The sequence below is a fragment of the Salvelinus sp. IW2-2015 genome, linkage group LG26 (genome assembly GCF_002910315.2).
Source record: "Salvelinus sp. IW2-2015 linkage group LG26, ASM291031v2, whole genome shotgun sequence".
Lineage (NCBI taxonomy): Eukaryota > Metazoa > Chordata > Actinopteri > Salmoniformes > Salmonidae > Salvelinus > Salvelinus sp. IW2-2015.
Genome location: NC_036866.1, coordinates 4209108 through 4226127, shown reverse-complemented (window position 1 = coordinate 4226127; position 17020 = coordinate 4209108). Strand labels below are relative to the sequence as shown.

The following is a 17020-nucleotide window of genomic DNA, read 5'->3' as shown; positions in this document are numbered from 1 at the left end:
CCCCTCCTGTACTAAAGTATCTGGTAGTCCTGGCCCTCCTCTCCCCAGGCAGAACAGAGTATGACATCTGCCCCCTCCTGTACTAAAGTATCTGTTATCCTGGCCCTCTCTCCCGCAGCAGAACAGAGTATGACATCTGCCCCCTCCTGTACTAAAGTATCTGGTAGTCCTGGCCCTCCTCTCCCGCAGAGACAGAGTATGACATCTGCCCCCTCCTGTACTAAAGTATCTGGTAGTCCTGGCCCTCCTCTCCGCAGCAGAACAGAGTATGACATCTGCCCCCTCCTGTACTAAAGTATCTGTGAGTCCTGGCCCTCCTCTCCCGCAGCAAACAGAGGTATACATCTGCCCCCTCCTGTAATAAAGTATCTGTGTAGTCTGGCCCTCCTCTCCCGCAGCAGAACAGAGTATGACATCTGCCCCCTCCATCTCTCTCTTTCTGGTAGTCCTGGCCCTCCTCTCCCGCAGCAGAACAGAGTATGACATCTGCCCCCTCCTGTACTAAAGTATCTGGTAGTCCTGGCCCTCCTCTCCCGCAGCAGAGGGTACATCCCAAATGGCACCCTGTTCTCTATATAGTAGTGCACTATATAGGGCAGTGGTCACCAACCCTTTCTGAGTCATAATTCAAGCTGAGATCTATCTCTTAGATGAAAAACATGACTTATAAAACATAAGCCTAGAACATAACCCAAGCTTACATGAAGATAAACACTGGTCTGGGATGGAAAAGGCCATGAAGGAGTAAAGTAGTACTGGACTTGGTTTTATGTAGTATAGATCAGAGTTTGGGTCAATTCCATTTCAATTCGAAATTCCAATTCAAATGTTTTCTCGTAGAGAGGCATTGAGGAGAATTGGAATTGCAGTTTACTTCCTGAATTGACTAAATTGAAATGGAATTGACCCCAGCCCTGGAATAGATATTGAGGAGAATTGTTATGGAACGTAACTATAACTATGATTTAGAAGTTATCATTGTTAGAGAGGATTGTGAGTTGATCGCACTATTCTATGACATCAATACTAGTCTCCTAAAGCTGTGTTTAGCTCTGTAGGCTCAATGCAGGAGTGCTAGTATTGAAGGATCCTCCCTGAATATAACAATTGTTGTCTGTGTGTTCCAGTAACAGGCTGGCTTGGGCTCGGTGATGTCTGGTCCTGGCTGGCTCCCTCCGGCCTCACTTCTCTCCCTGCTGTGGTATTTCAAGGGCCCTGCAGGGCCCGGCCCAGATAGAATTAGGAAGGGGTGCAGTGAGTTGATATACCAGGGACCATGAGTGTGTTGGCTATATCGACTCGTGATGTCTGAGTAGGTCTAGCGCTTTAGAGACTAGAGGGAGGTGTGTGAAGGATAGCTTAAGGGGGGTGTGTGTGTGTGGCTTTATTTTCTCAAGGTGTGTGTGTGTTTTTAAGGTGTGTGTGTGAGTGCGCGTATGCTTGCAGGGGTACTGTATACCCTTACTCCCCTACTTAGGACAGCTCTAGGGTCTCAACCTCCAATCTATAGCCATGGATACCAGATACTAATGTCAGTCTGTCCTGTAGGCATTAGCCTCTGGTCAAAGGCTCCTACTAAAGGAGAGAGAAAGTGTGTGACCAAAGCAAATGGTCCATTAGTGAATTATGTCCGTGGTCGAGACAGGAAATAGCCTAGCAGTGAGATCCTGCTGTGCCTGAGCACTTTGAAGTGAAGGAGTGAATCCCACAGATTCTTATCAAATCTACTGGGCCCCTGCTGGATCAGCATGTTTGGCTGTGCAATTAGATTCCCACTCTGTGAAACTTTTATGTGTATCTGTTGTTTAGCAATCCATCTATCTAATGGCTATGCTGTCTATGATTCCAGACATGTTGAATAACATATGTTGAAAGGTTTTATAACCCTACAAATTCATACAAAGCAAACCAGTTAGATCTGTAACCCGTATTTCCGATGAAACCCCTCTAACTGGCGTTTGTTTTGTTTACAGAGTGCTGCTGCTGCCCCCAGTCCTGTGATGGGGGGGATTCCCCCTGGAGAGGGGATGCCCGKTGGACCCATGCCCCCTGGATTCTTCCAGGTCACTGATTCCTACCACTCACACACCCCTCAATCTACACTCTATGGCAGGGGTAGGCGACTAGATTCAGCTGTGGGACGATTTATTTTAGCGATTGAAAAATAATTTGTACACTGCAAATTGACTACAACTATAGAAATATAGATTTTATTTGAAAATAACAATACATTTTTGAGGTACATTTTTAGAATTGTTTTTTTCCTGGTGATTTTGTCTTCTTTTTTTTACCCAATAGAAACATTCTTATTACAATTTTTTTCTAAACAATGGCCCGCACGCCAGTGCTCTATGGCAGTGGATTCCAATTCTTTCCTTTCCGAGGACCACCAGATCTCTTGGGGGAAATGTGTGGAGCACCTGAAGTACCCTCCCTGGGTCCCAGGACCACTGGTTGGAGACCACTGCTTTAGTAGCTGAATCCTAATTTGAGATTCACAAGCAAGAAAAACTGACTTCAATTTCTGCTGAACTCCATTGATGTCAATAAAGCATCGCTAAGTTACTGTATGTGTGATTCTCAAGTAAAGAGTTTAGCCTGCATGAGCCACACTATTGTACAACTTTCCTCTCTGTCATCTGCTCGGCTGTCTCTCTGTTCTACCACCCTGCTGATGTGCTTCCCATATCTGTACCTGTTGTGTGGTGTGTCAATGACGCTCTGCTGTGGTCTGTAGTCTCTGCTCTGCTGTGGTCTGTAGTCTCTGCTGTGGTCTGTAGCCTAGTCTCTGCTCTGCTGTGGTCTGTAGTCTCTGCTGTGGTCTGTAGCCTAGTCTATGCTCTGCTTGGGTCTGTAGTCTCTGCTGTGGTCTGTAGCCTAGTCTATGCTCTGCTGTGGTCTGTAGTCTCTGCTGTGGTCTGTAGCCTAGTCTATGCTCTGCTGTGGTCTGTAGTCTCTGCTGTGGTCTGTAGACTAGTCTCTGCTGTGGTCTGTAGCCTAGTCTATGCTCTGCTGTGGTCTGTAGACTAGTCTCTGCTGTGGTCTGTAGCCTAGTCTATGCTCTGCTGTGGTCTGTAGCCTAGTCTATGCTCTGCTGTGTGCTCTGCTGTGTGTCTGTAGCCTAGTCTATGCTCTGCTGTGGTCTGTAGCCTAGTCTATGCTCTGCTGTGGTCTGTAGTCTTTGCTGTGGTCTGTAGCCTAGTCTATGCTCTGCTGTGGTCTGTAGTCTCTGCTGTGGTCTGTAGTCTCTGCTGTGGTCTGTAGCCTGTCTCTGCCCTGCTGTGGTCTGTAGTCTAGTTTCTGCTCTGCTGTGGTCTGTAGTCTAGTTTCTGCTCTGCTGTGGTCTGTAGCCTAGTCTCTGCTCTGCTGTGGTCTGTAGTCTGGTTTCTGCTGTGGTCCTGTAGCCTAGCTCTGCTCTGCTGTGGTCTGTAGTCTCTGCTGTGGTCTGTAGCCTAGTCTCTGCTCTGCTGTGGTCTGTAGCCTAGTCTCTGCTCTGCTGTGGTCTGTAGTCTAGTCTCTGCTCTGCTGTGGTTTGTAGTCTAGTCTCTGCTCTGCTGTTGTCTGTAGTCTAGTCTCTGCTCTGCTGTGGTCTGTAGCCTCTGCTCTGCTGTGGTCTGTAGTCTAGTCTCTGCTCTGCTGTGGTTTGTAGTCTAGTCTCTGCTCTGAGCCTGTGGTCTGTAGACTAGTCTCTGCTCTGAGCCTATGGCTGCGTCCACATGGTACCCTATTCTCTACATAGCATACTGCTCTGGTCAAAAGTAGGGAATAGTGTGYGGTTTGGGAAGCAGGCTGTGTTTTTAGTAGACATCAGAAAATCATTTGTCTGTCTACCCACTCAGTGTACTGTAGTGAAACCGGGAGGTGCAGTTGGACCTAAACCTTAATCGAGAAATCGAAAGGTGCTGTAACACCTGCCGTAAATCAATACCTCATGAAGATAAACTCTTGGCAGCATGAGGATAAACTCTTGGCAGCTTTCCCTCTAGTGAAAGTCAAACCATACACTTCTGTTTCTTCAAGTAGACTATGTAGGCATGTTGTCTATAGGATTCGTCCCAGATGTTTGTGTTTTGAAAACCAGAGAAGTAATTACATTATATGTAGCCCAACTCTGTGTGAGTGAAAGAGACATACACACGCACAGAGATCTCCCTTTATCAGAGTCATTTGAATATGTAAATGTTGTTAATTAAGCCACCCTGTTACCAGAAGCATTGGCCCACAGTGACAGTGTTTTGGGGCAGCAATGTAAAGCTAATTGCATAGGGCTTAATTAATGCTGTGGTAATTGGCAGAGGGGGAAATTGGCAGTGATGACAAGCTGGAGGCTGGCTGCTGTTCTGACTGGCAGGCATCACAGCATACATCCTCTCTCTATATCTTCCTCTCTCTCTTGCACTCTCTTCTACTGTGGAGTGAATAATCAACAGATATACCGGGCAGCTTTTTGCATTTGCACACCAGCTTCTCACTCTCTCCTCTGCTCAGCTCAGTAACCCTCCTTTCTCTACCTCCCTCCCTCTGTGTCTGTCTTCCCCGCTCTCTGTCTTTGTGACGCCACAGGGTGCTCCTGGTCCCCAGGGCTCTCCTCACCCCCAGCCTCCTCTCCCTAACAGTATGATGGGACCACAAAGCCAGGTACTGCTGCTCTCCCCTCTAGATGTGTCCCAAATCACACCCTCATCTGTATATAGTGGACTACATTTGACCTGGGGMCCTGGTGAAAGGTAGTGCACTATATTTAGAATATGGTGTGATTTAAATTGGGACGCAGCCTCTGTCTCTCTGTTGGAGCTCTGTGTTTCTCTTTGTGCTTTCCTATTGGGAAGACTACTGTCTTTTCACCGCCATGGCTCCTCCATGCTATTTCTGTCTGTACGCTCTATGCTTCCACATCTGTCATTCGGCTTGACGCTTTTGGTGGCAGCGCAGAAACATCTTTAAAACAAAGTGTGATATAGGAACCATTATTGTAGATGTTATATCAAATTTTATTTGTCACATGCTCCAAATACAACAGGTAGACCTTACAGTGAAATGCTTACTTACAAGCCCTTAACTTCTTATGGCTGCAATCCCGGAAACGGGATGATATGACAACAGCCAGTGAAAGTGCAGGGCGCCAAATTCAAAACAACAGAAATCTCATAATTAAAATTCCTCAGACATACATGTGTCTTATACCATTTTAAAGGTAATCTTGTTGTTAATCCCACCAAAGTGGCCGATTTCAAATATGCTTTTCAGCGAAAGCACTACAAACGATTGTTAGGTCACACCAAAACACAATAAGCACAGCCATTTTTCCAGCGAAAGATAGCAGTCACAAAAAACACAAATAGAGAGAAAATTAATCACTAACCTTTGATCTTCATCAGATGACACGCATAGGACTTCATGTTACACAATACATGTATGTTTTGTTTGATAAAGTTAATATTTATATCAAAACATCTGAGTTTACATTGGCGCGTTACATTCACTAGTTCCAAAAACATCCAGTGATAGTGCAAAGCCACATCGTTTCAACAGAAATACTCATCATAAATGTAGATGATAATACAAGTTATACACATGTAATTATAGATATACCTCTCCTTAATGCAACCGCTGTGTCAGATTTCAAAAAAACTTTACGGAAAAAGTAAACCATGCAATAATCTGAGACGGAGCTCAGAACAATAGTCAAATCAACAGAAACCAGAAATTACATGATAAATATTCCCTTACCTTTGATGATCTTCATCAGAATGCACTCCCAGGAATCCCAGGTCCACAATAAATGCTTGATTTGTTCGATAATGTCCATTATTTATGTCCAATTAGCTACTTTGGTTAGCGCGTTTGGTAAACAATTCCAAAGTCACAAAGCGCATTCACTAAAACGTGACAATGTCCAAAAGTTCCGTAACAGTCAGTAGAAACATATCAAACGATGTATTGAATCAATCTTTAGAATGTAGTTAAAATAAATCTTGAATAACGTTCCAACCGGAGAATTACATTGACTTCAGATGGGCGATGGAACGGAGCTGCCTCTCATGTGAGCGCGCGTGGTCAAAGACTGTTCACCTCATGGCAGTGGTGACTCATTCCTGTCTCCTTCGGCCCCCCTTCACAGTAGAGTCATCAGACAAAGTTCAACAGACTGTTGACATCTAGTGGAAGCCGTAGGAAGTGAATACTCATTCATATCTCGCTGTGATTTCAATGGGATCTTGGTTGAAACTTGACCAGCCTCAGAATTTCCACTTCCTGTTTGGATTTTTTCTCTCAGGTTTTTGCCTGCCATATGAGTTCTGTTATACTCACAGACATAATTCAAACAGTTTTAGAAACTTCAGAGTGTTTTCTATCCAATACCAATAATAATATGCATATATTAGTAACTGGGACTGAGGAGCAGGCCGTTTACTTTGGGCACCTTTCATCCAAGCTACTCAATACTGCCCCTGCAGCCATAAGAAGTTAACTAACAATGCTTTAAGAAGTTAAGAAGAAAAACGTGTTAAGTAAAAAAATAGATAAGTAGAAAATAAAAGTAACATAATTAACCTCTCTAGGGTACGTGGGACATTAACGTCCCACCTGACCAACATCCAGTGAAAGTGCAGGGCGCCAAATTCAAACAGAAATCTCATAATTAAAATTCCTCAAACATACATGTATTATACACCATTTTAAATGAAAACTTGTTGTTAATCCCACCACAGTGTCCGATTTCAAAAAGGCTTTATGACAAAAGCATACCATGCGATTATGTTAGGTCAGCACCTAGTCACAAAAAACAGCAATTTTTCCAGCCAAAGAGAGGAGTCACAAAAAGCAGAAATAGAGAAAATTGATCACTAACCTTTGATCTTCATCAGATGACACTCATAGGACTTCATGTTACACAATACATGTATGTTTTGTTCGATAAAGTTCATATTTATATCCAAAAATCTCAGTTTACATTGGCGCGTTATGTTCAGTAGTTCCAAAACAACCGGTGATTTTGCAGAGAGCCACATCAATTTACAGAAATACTCATAATAAACATTGCTAAAAGATACAACTGTTATGCATGGATATTTAGATACACTTCTCCTTAATGCAACCGCTGTGTCAGATTTCAAAAAAACTTTACGGAAAAAGCACACCATGCAATAATCTGAGTACAGCGCTCAGACACATAATCAAGCCATACAGATATCCGCCATGTTGTGGAGTCAACAGAAGCCAGAAATAGCATTATAAATATTAACTTACCTTTGATCTTCATTAGAATGCACTCCCAGGAATCCCAGTTCCACAATAAATGTTTGTTTTGTTCGATGAAGTCCATCATTTATGTCCAAATACCTCCTTTTTGTTCACGCGTTTAGCCCAGTAATCCAAATTCATGAGGCGCGATCACTAGGTCCAGACGAAAAGTAAAAAAGTTCCGTTACAGTCCGTAGAAACATGTCAAACGATGTATAGAATCAATCTTTAGGATGTTTTTAACATAAATCTTCAATAATGTTCCAACCGGAGAATTCCTTTGTCTTCAGAAATGCAATGGAACGCAAGCTAACTCTCACGTGAACGCGCATGGTCAGCTCATGCCACTCTGGCAGACCTCTGACTCATTCAGCTCCCATTCCCCCCTCCTTCACAGTAGAAGCCTCAAACAAGGTTCTAAAGACTGTTGACATCTAGTGGAAGCCTTAGGAAGTGCAATATGACCCCATTTCCACTGTATCTTGGATAAGCAAAGCGTTGAAAAACTACAAACCTCAGATTTCCCACTTCCTGGTTGGATTGTTTCTCAGGTTTTTGCCTGCCATATGAGTTATGTTATACTCACAGACATCATTCAAACAGTTTTAGAAACTTCAGAGTGTTTTCTACTAATCTACTAATACTATGCATATCCTAGCATCTGGGCCTGAGTAGCAGGCAGTTTACTCTGGGCACGCTTTTCATCCGGATGTGAAAATACTGCCCCCTACCCCAAAGAAGTTTTAAACGGCAGCAGTAAAATAACAATAGCGAGGCTATATACAGGGTGTTACGGTACAGAGTCAATGTGGAGGCTATATACAGGGTGTTACGGTACAGAGTCAATGTGGAGGCTATATATTTTTATTTATTTTTTATTTTTTATTTTACCGTTATTTTACCAGGTAAGTTGACTGAGAACACGTTCTCATTTGCAGCAACGACCTGGGGAATAGTTACAGGGGAGAGGAGGGGGATGAATGAGCCAATTATAAACTTAATTATAAATATAAGGGGTACCGATACAGAGTCGACATACACATGTTGTTATAGATATTACAAGTGAAGCAACTACCTCCCTTATGAATGGTTGCAATGGTTGTTTCTTCAGTATAATTGTGCTGATGTTGTGATGTAACACAAATGTAAATGAATTGTTGTTTGTGTTTGTAGTCTTTCATGAACCCACGATTCACCGCAGGCCCACGAGGCCCTCCTATCAGGATGGGCAACCAGGTAAACAAACTACAGTACCCAATATTCTCCACCAACATCACCATACAATACTGTCATCAGTCTACCTAGCACTACTATTGTCGTTTAACAAAGAGATTTACCTCCGTATGAGTTCTCYCTCCCTCTTTCCCCTGTCTGTCTTGTAGCCTCCTGGCCCTGGCCCCCATCTCATGCTCCAAACCATGGATCACACACGACCACAAGGCCATCCTAACTTGGGACCAATGCAGAGGATGAGTGGGCCTCGAGGCATGGGCCCTATGGGGCCCGGACCCCAGGTAGGCCACTACTATTCTGCTCCCATTATATCTAGTAATGTTACACACCCGTCTATAGGCAGCTGTTACATCAGACTGGTAATGTTACACACCCGTCTATAGGCAGCCATTACATCAGACTGGTAATGTTACACACCCGTCTGTAGGCAGCGTTACGCGTCAGCTGAATTGTTACACACCCGTCTATAGGCAGCTGTTACATCAGACTGGTAATGTTACACACCCGTCTATAGGCAGCCGTTACATCAGACTGGTAATGTTACACACCCGTCTATAGGCAGCCGTTACATCAGACTGGTAATGTTACACACCCGTCTGTAGGCAGCCGTTACATCAGACTGGTAATGTTACACACCCGTCTATAGGCAGCCGTTACATCAGACTGGTAATGTTACACACCCATCTGTAGGCAGCCATTATCTCTAAGCAGTTTACAAAATGCCTGTAGTCTTTCAGACTAGCCCCCTGATTATTGAAACTGCCTGTCACCATCACCCATCCAGTCTGTCTCGGTTCTTGGCCTTGGTTCGGTCTGGTTATGGTAGTCTGATTCTTAGTTGTCGTTGCAGAACTTTGGCGGTGGGATGCGGCCTCCACACAACGCCATGGGCCCTGGGATGCCAGGAGTGAACATGATGTGAGCCTTGTCTCTATTACTCTCCTTTCACATGATGCATCTCCAGTGTGTGTTGTTTTCTAACTGGGGTTTCTCTCATCACAATGCAGGGGCCCAGGTGCTGGACGACCATGGCCCAATCCGAACAACGGCAACTCAGTGAGTCCAATTTCCCCTCTAGACACGGAGTATACAATACATTAGGAACACCTTCCTAATATTGAGTTGCATCCCCCTTTTGCCCTGAGAACATGCTCAATTTGTCGATGCATGGACTCTACAAGGTGTCGAACGCGTTCCACGTGGATACTGGCTCGTGTTAAAAATCCTTATTTAACCTGTCTCCTCCCCTTCATCTACAGTCGTGGCCAAAAGTTTTGAGAATGTTTTGAGAATATTAATTTTCACAAGGTCTGCTGCCTCAGTTTGTATGATGGCAATTTGCATATACTCCAGAATGTTATGAAGAGTGATCAGATGAATTGCAATTAATTGCAAAGTCCCTATTTGCCATGCAAATGAACTGAATCCCCCAAAAACATTTCCACTGCATTTTAGCCCTGCCACAATAGGACCAGCTGACATCATGTCAGTGATTCTCTCGTTAACACAGGTGTGAGTGTTGACGAGGACAAGGCTGGAGATCACTCTGTCATGCTGATTGAGTTCGAATACCAGACTGGAAGCTTCAAAAGGAGGGTGGTGTTCTTCCTCTCAACCATGGTTACCTGCAAGGAAACACGTGCCGTCATCATTGCTTTGCACAAAAAGGGCTTCACRGGCAAGGATATTGCTGCCAGTAGGATTGCACCTAAATCACCAATTTATCGGATCATCAAGAACTTCAAGGAGAGCGGTTCAATTGTTGTGAAGAAGGCTTCAGAGCGCCCAAGAAAGTCTGGCAAGCGCCAGGACCATATCCTAAAGTTGATTCAGCTGCGGGATCGGGGCACCACCAGTACAGAGCTTGCTCAGGAATGGCAGCAGGCAGGTGTGAGTGCATCTGCACGCATAGTGAGGCGAAGACCTTTGGAGGATGACCTGGTGTCAAGAAGGGCAGCAAAGAAGCCACTTCTCTCCAGGAAAAACATCAGAAACAGACTGATATTCTGCAAAAGGTACAGGGATTGGACATGCAGAGGCCTGGGGTAAAGTCATTTTCTCTGATGAATCCCTTTCCGATTGTTTGGGCATCTGGAAAAAAGCTTGTCCGGAGAAGACAAGGTGAGCGCTACCTTTAGTCCTGTGTCATGCCAACAGTAAAGCATCCTGAGACCATTCATGTGTGGGGTTACTTCTCAGCCAAAGGAGTGGGTTCACTCACAATTTTGCCTAAGAACACAGCCATGAACAAAGAATGGTACCAACACATCCTCCGAGAGCAACTTCTCCCAACCATCTAGAGAGGAGACTAGACTACAGTTTGGTGAGGAACAATGCCTTTTCCAGCATGATGGAACACCTTGCCATAAGGCAAAAGTGATAACTAAGTGGCTCGGGGAACAAAACATAGATATTTTGGGTCCATGGCCAGGAAACTCCTCAGACCTTAATCCCATTGAGAACTTGTGGTCAATCATCAAGAGGCGGGTGGACAAACAAAAACCCACAAATTCTGACAAACTCCAAGCATTGATTATGCAAGAATGGGCTGCCATCCCAGATGTTTATTGACAGCAAGGCAGGGTGGATTGCAGAGGTCTTGAAAAAGAAGGGTCAACACTGCAAATATTGACTCTTTGCATCAACTTCATGTAATTGTCAATAAAAGCCTTTGACACTTATGAAATGCTTGTAATTYTTCTTCAGTATTCCATAGTAACATCTGACAAAAATATGTAAAGACACTGAAGCAGCAAACTTTGTGGAAATTAATATTTGTGTCATTCTCAACTTTTGGCCACGACTGTACACTGATTTGAAGTGGATTTAACAAGTGACAGCAATAAGAGATCATAGCATATACACTGCTCAAAAAAATAAAGGGAACACTTTAACAACACAATGTAACTCCAAGTCAATCACACTTCTGTGAAATCAAACTGTCCACTTAGGAAGCAACACTGATTGACAATAAATTTCACATGCTGTTGTGCAAATGGAATAGACAACAGGTGGAAATTATAGGCAATTAGCAAGACACCTCCAATAAAGGAGTGGTTCTGCAGGTGGTGACCACAGACCACTTCTCAGTTCCTATGCTTCCTGGCTGATGTTTTGGTCACTTTTGAATGCTGGCGGTGCTTTCACTCTAGTGGTAGCATGAGACGGAGTCTACAACCCACACAAGTGGCTCRGGTAGTGCAGCTCATCCAGGATGGCACATCAATGCGAGCTGTGGCAAGAAGGTTTGCTGTGTCTGTCAGCGTAGTGTCCAGAGCATGGAGGCGCTACCAGGAGACCGGCCAGTACATCAGGAGACGTGGAGGAGGCCGTAGGAGGGCAACAACCCAGCAGCAGGACCGCTACGTCCGCCTTTGTGCAAGAAGGAGCAGGAGGAGCACTGCCAGAGCCCTGCAAAATGACCTCCAGCAGGCCACAAATGTGCATGTGTCTGCTCAAACAGTCAGAAACAGACCTGTCTCTTATACACATCTAGATGTGTATAAGAGACAGCCCGTTCCCCAGACCTGAATCCAATTGAGCACATCTGGGAAATCATGTCTCGCTCCATCCACCAACGCCACGTTGCACCACAGACTGTCCAGGAGTTGGCGGATGCTTTAGTCCAGGTCTGGGAGGAGATCCCTCGGGAGACCATCCGCCACCTCATCAGGAGCATGCCCAGGCGTTGTAGGGAGGTCATACAGGCACGTGGAGGCCACACACACTACTGAGCCTCATTTTGACTTCTTTTAAGGACATTACATCAAAGTTGGATCAGCCTGTAGTGTGGTTTTCCACTTTAATTTTGAGTGTGACTCCAAATCCAGACCTCCATGGGTTGATAMATTTGATTTCCATTGATAATTTTTGTGTGATTTTGTTGTCAGCACATTCAACTATGTAAAGAAAAAAGTATTTAATAAGAATAGTTCATTCATTCAGATCTAGGATGTGTTATTTTAGTGTTCCCTTAATTTTTTTGAGCAGTGTATATATATTATACACACCATTGATGAATGACATGACGTTGTCTGTTCAGATTGCAGCAGTCTGTGTCTGTCCTCTCTCAGTAAGAGCTCTGGAGATCTAATGCATTACCAAGTTCCCCAGTCCTGGATGTAATTGTAGTATTATATATCCCAGGCTACATCCTAAATGGCATCCTATTCGCTTTTATAGCACCTTACACAACCCATAAGGCCTCTGTTAAAAGAAGTGCACAATATAGGGAATAGGATGCGGGACACCCCCAGCTTCCATGTAAGCTAGATACTGATGAGGCTGCGATGCTAAAATTATGAATGATGCCATTTTTGAGAGGTGAACACCGATTAGATTCCCTGTTCCTGTAATGGTTCTGTTGTGGTTGTTTCAGATGCCTTACTCATCACCTTCTCCTGGAGCGTATGGGGTAAGTACACTCTCTGACGATCTCTCACACACACACTTCAGTCAGATACCAGTATATTATTGTTTTTGTGTTTGTAGAATTTGACCTGGTACAGATACATTGCTGGTGTTGTGATTCACTGTTTAATTATAAATGGGTTGTGTTCTTCTGACACTCTAAAGGGGGGTTCTGGTGGAGGGGGACCCACTGGAACACCCGTTATGCCCAGCCCTGCAGGTAGGTATCCCATAGTCCACCTTGGGGAATAGGAATTAATGTAAAAATGTTTTGACAAATAACCGTCATCTTCAATGAGTGTGTTTGTCATCTTGACTGTTCTCATTGCCCGAAGTACACTTGTTTATTGATTATCATAATAATAATCGAGATTGATTGCTTATCAACCACTTTTCAGACTCTAACAACTCTGGGGACAACCTCTACACTATGATCAACACTGGACCTGGCAACCGATCAAATGTGAGTCTCCTTCTCATACCAGCCCTCTCCTCAAATCTGTTGTAGTAGTCACTTTGTTTCATTTTTCTTCATCGCCAGATAATGTTTCTTATAATCGTATCTTAAAAGTTAACTAATCCTCCATAATGAAACTGTTCTTCATCCCAAATGGCACCCTATTCCCTATATAGTGCACTATGGGCCCTGGACAAAATAACTGTTATATAGGGTGCCTTTTGGGACCCTATATAACTGTTGGGACATACCCTGTTTCTACCTGGCCTACTGTGTTGGGACATACCCTGTTTCTACCTGGCCTAGTCTGTTGTGACATACCCTGTTTCTACCTGGCCTACTGTGTTGGGACATATCCTGTTTCTACCTGGCCTACTGTGTTGGGACATACCCTGTTTCTACCTGGCCTACTGTGTTGGGACATACCCTGTTTCTACCTGGCCTACTGTGTTGTGATAGTGGTGCCTGTCCTGTTGACATGTGTAGTAAGGCAGTGCTTGTCTCCCGCTACAGTTCCCTATGGGCCCTGGCTCTGACGGACCGCTGGGGGCCATGGCAGGCATGGAACCACACCACATGAATGGATCGCTAGGTAAAGTACCATACAACATAGAGTCCTCAAGTGCCAATTGGAGTTGTGTTCAGTTTAGAACAGTATTGACTAACCAGTGCATGACTAGTTGGGAGTAGTTGCTCACTCAGACAATCTGAACGTAGGCTCCCTCAATGGTGGTGTCTCAAATGACACCCTAATCCCCATATAGTGCACTACTTTTGACCAGGGCCCATAGGGTTCTGGTGAAAAGTAGTGCACTATATAGGGAATGGGGTTCCATTTGGGACTCAGAGTACAGTGCCGTAGACCAACCAGTAATGTGACACAAGGAGACATATTCTCAGCAATAGTGCCAGGCTTTAGCATAAATATATCTTTAGCATAAATATATCTTTAGCATAAATATATCTTTAGCATAAATATGGCCAAAGATGCAGTGAATGGTCCGTCAAGGGGACATGTTGCATTATTAGTTCAGTAAAGAATCGTAACGTTTTAATTTCAGTGTTCATGAACTATAAACATTAATTTTTTTAGGCTCTGGTGATATGGACGGACTCAACAAGGTGAATACTATAACATGGCTATACATATAGATTACTAGCAAAACATGACAAATTGTGCAATACGTTTTCTATTGAACTTCTGGGCCCAGGCTAAACAAGATCTATTGTCTCCTATAGCCTGGGCCCAGAGCTTTTTCTGCTCTTGCCAACTCCAGCGCTGTCAATGTCAAGAGGGACAATGACGACACTTAGACTACTTGTTGTTTCCTATTTACTTAGTCTCTTTCCTGCCTCCTCGCAGAACTCTCCAAACCATCTAAGTGGCATTAGTAACCCTCCTGGAACCCCGAGGGACGGTGACGAGTTGGGCGGGAACTTCCTGCACTCCTTTCAGAGTGAGAATGTAAGTCCCCTTCTCACCATGCAATATAAAACCTTTTAATGTTTTGTAGTGTAGGAGAGGATAAAATTATAAGTGTTGAAGAAAACGTTTTTAAAATGATTGTTTCCTGTTGAACAAGATCAGGTAGTCACTCCATGTTTCAGTCAGTTTTCTTCCAATTGGTGCCTAGTGAACACAACCCAGCTGAGGTCACTGTATTGCCAGTAACTATAAGTAGTGCCTATATGGCAGTATTGACTCCACAGTAAAGCTACAGTCATGGCACTTTGACACTCAAGGGAAGCCACGGTGACAGCATCATTGACTCCACAGTAAAGCTACACTCAAGGAAAGCCACGGTGACAGCATCATTGACTCCACAGTAAAGCTACACTCAAGGGAAGCCACGGTGACAGCATCATTGACTCTACAGTGGCAGTGTAGTGTGGGGGCACTGGGCAGTTGCCAAATAAGTTTTTTGGGGCTAGAGTGAGGAAGTGCATTTCCTGTCTACGGTTGCAGTATGTGTTCTATTGTTTGTTGTTGTGTGTGTGTCATGCCATTAGCGTAAGCTCTCCTGATTTTAACTCTTTGTCGTCTGTGCCCCTCAGCAGTACTCCCCTACCATGACGATGAGTGTGTGAACTCCCCCTCAATCTGCCATCACTCAGAGGATCCGAGCTCATAACAGGACATGGCCAAAACGCATCAGCACAGAACCATGGACAGGCGCCATTTTGGTTCCACGCAATTCCAGAATGCTGATATGCGAATTTTCAAAATGGCGACTTCTTGCGCCTCTTCGTTCCAAATGAAGGACAGTTCTTCATTCATCACCACCCCAAGTGTGACGAAACCAGCTACTGAAACTACTGCATACATGACCATTTTTTTAAATGATTTGCAGAAATGATTACCCCCCCCCTCCCTGCCCAGCAAAGAAAATGGTCAAAGTTGACCTCTTATGATTTTATTATTGCTTTGTGGTGCAAGATGTTCTGTCCAGGTTTCAACTTAAAGCCACCTAAAACACTGATGTGCATTAAGCATTGTGAACTAGGAAAAACTCTCAATTACATTTTTTGTTTTCATATTTCAGGTCCTGCATTCAGCCACACAGTGTGTCACAAAACGAGTCTGAAAACAGGCGTCTGAATCTGCCTTTAACTCTGTGACAACTCCTTTAAATGACTTTGTYCCAATGTACTATTTATCCATATTTTAAGGGGAAGTGATGTGATCGAACTGGGCCTTTTTAACAGTTTAAGTGCTCAGTGGGTTTTTAAAAAGTGAAATTGGATCCCATTCAATGTGTCGACAAAATCTCATCGATAGGGAATGTTTTGTGGGTTATGTTTTTGTCGATGAGGAGAGCAATCTTATTCTGCACTGGTTTTATTCAGCTTTTTATTTAAACAGTCTCAGTGCTGTTCTTGTTCTCTGTCAAGGGGAAAAGCAAACTTGGGCTAAACCGTGGGTTTGGAAACAACAGAGGTGCATGAACGCTGAGATCTGTGTACAACATACTACCTAGCGCTGCTCCTGTCCACATGTGATGTGTGTTTAACCTCTTCCCTGCCTGTGCTTAACACTCTGTCCTTTTTCTCAACATCGTTGTAGCCGTGGTTTCCTACTGTTCCATCTCGATGATGTGACGATGAAAGAGTTAAACCCATTGTAACCTGAGATGCATATTGGTAGTTGATCGTTTTTTTTCCTCCGGGTATTTTTTGTTTGTTTTTTTGTCATCTTATTGCTGTTTTTTTTTTTTTTTTTATATACCAATTTGACTATGTATATTGACCCAGTTATTTTGAAATTAGTCCAACGCTTTCTGAACCATAAACTTAGCGGCAGTCTTGTAAATGTGATAAAAGGTTTATTTCATTTTCTGTGAATATTAATTAAGCGTTATACACCTCTGTCCCAGGTTGCCTTTATTTACTGGTATTTTCTTTATTTCAAATTGAGGAAAGAATGCTTGTTAATATAATTTTACAATGACTTAACTTCTTGTCCGTTTTTAATTTGTTCCTGTTTTTCCACTCTACAAAGCAAGCAGGGTCATTTGGATACTACCTAAGCAGGGTCATTCTCTAGTTTTGAGGATCATCAGCCACCCAGACAATCTCTCACACTCCACACACACAGATCTCGCACTCGCTGAACTTGCAAATACTCTCATCTACTACCACCCCTGACTGTCACAAAGTGGGGAAGTGTTCAAAAGA

At 43.8% G+C, this 17020-nt stretch overlaps 1 protein-coding gene across 5 annotated transcripts in view; it reads left to right on the top strand.

The window, feature by feature from the left end:
• LOC111952433 (single-stranded DNA-binding protein 3) overlaps positions 1 to 16798 on the top strand; it is a 27295-nt gene extending 10497 nt beyond the window's left edge. Inside the window, exons 5-17 of one of the 5 annotated variants that reach the window (XM_023971088.2) lie at positions 1974 to 2063; positions 4564 to 4638; positions 8419 to 8481; positions 8628 to 8759; positions 9329 to 9396; positions 9486 to 9534; positions 12857 to 12892; positions 13054 to 13108; positions 13287 to 13351; positions 13859 to 13937; positions 14439 to 14467; positions 14709 to 14810; positions 15404 to 16798. In XM_023971088.2, the coding sequence (XP_023826856.1) occupies positions 1974 to 2063; positions 4564 to 4638; positions 8419 to 8481; positions 8628 to 8759; positions 9329 to 9396; positions 9486 to 9534; positions 12857 to 12892; positions 13054 to 13108; positions 13287 to 13351; positions 13859 to 13937; positions 14439 to 14467; positions 14709 to 14810; positions 15404 to 15433 (873 nt within the window). In that variant the 3' untranslated portion in view covers positions 15434 to 16798. Of the gene's footprint in view, positions 1 to 1973; positions 2064 to 4563; positions 4639 to 8418; positions 8482 to 8627; positions 8760 to 9328; positions 9397 to 9485; positions 9535 to 12856; positions 12893 to 13053; positions 13109 to 13286; positions 13352 to 13858; positions 13938 to 14438; positions 14468 to 14708; positions 14811 to 15400 lie in introns of all 5 variants that reach the window. The other 4 variants (XM_023971087.2, XM_070435066.1, XM_023971090.2 and 1 more) reach the window with 4 other exon arrangements.
• The last annotated feature ends 222 nt before the right edge of the window (positions 16799 to 17020 follow it).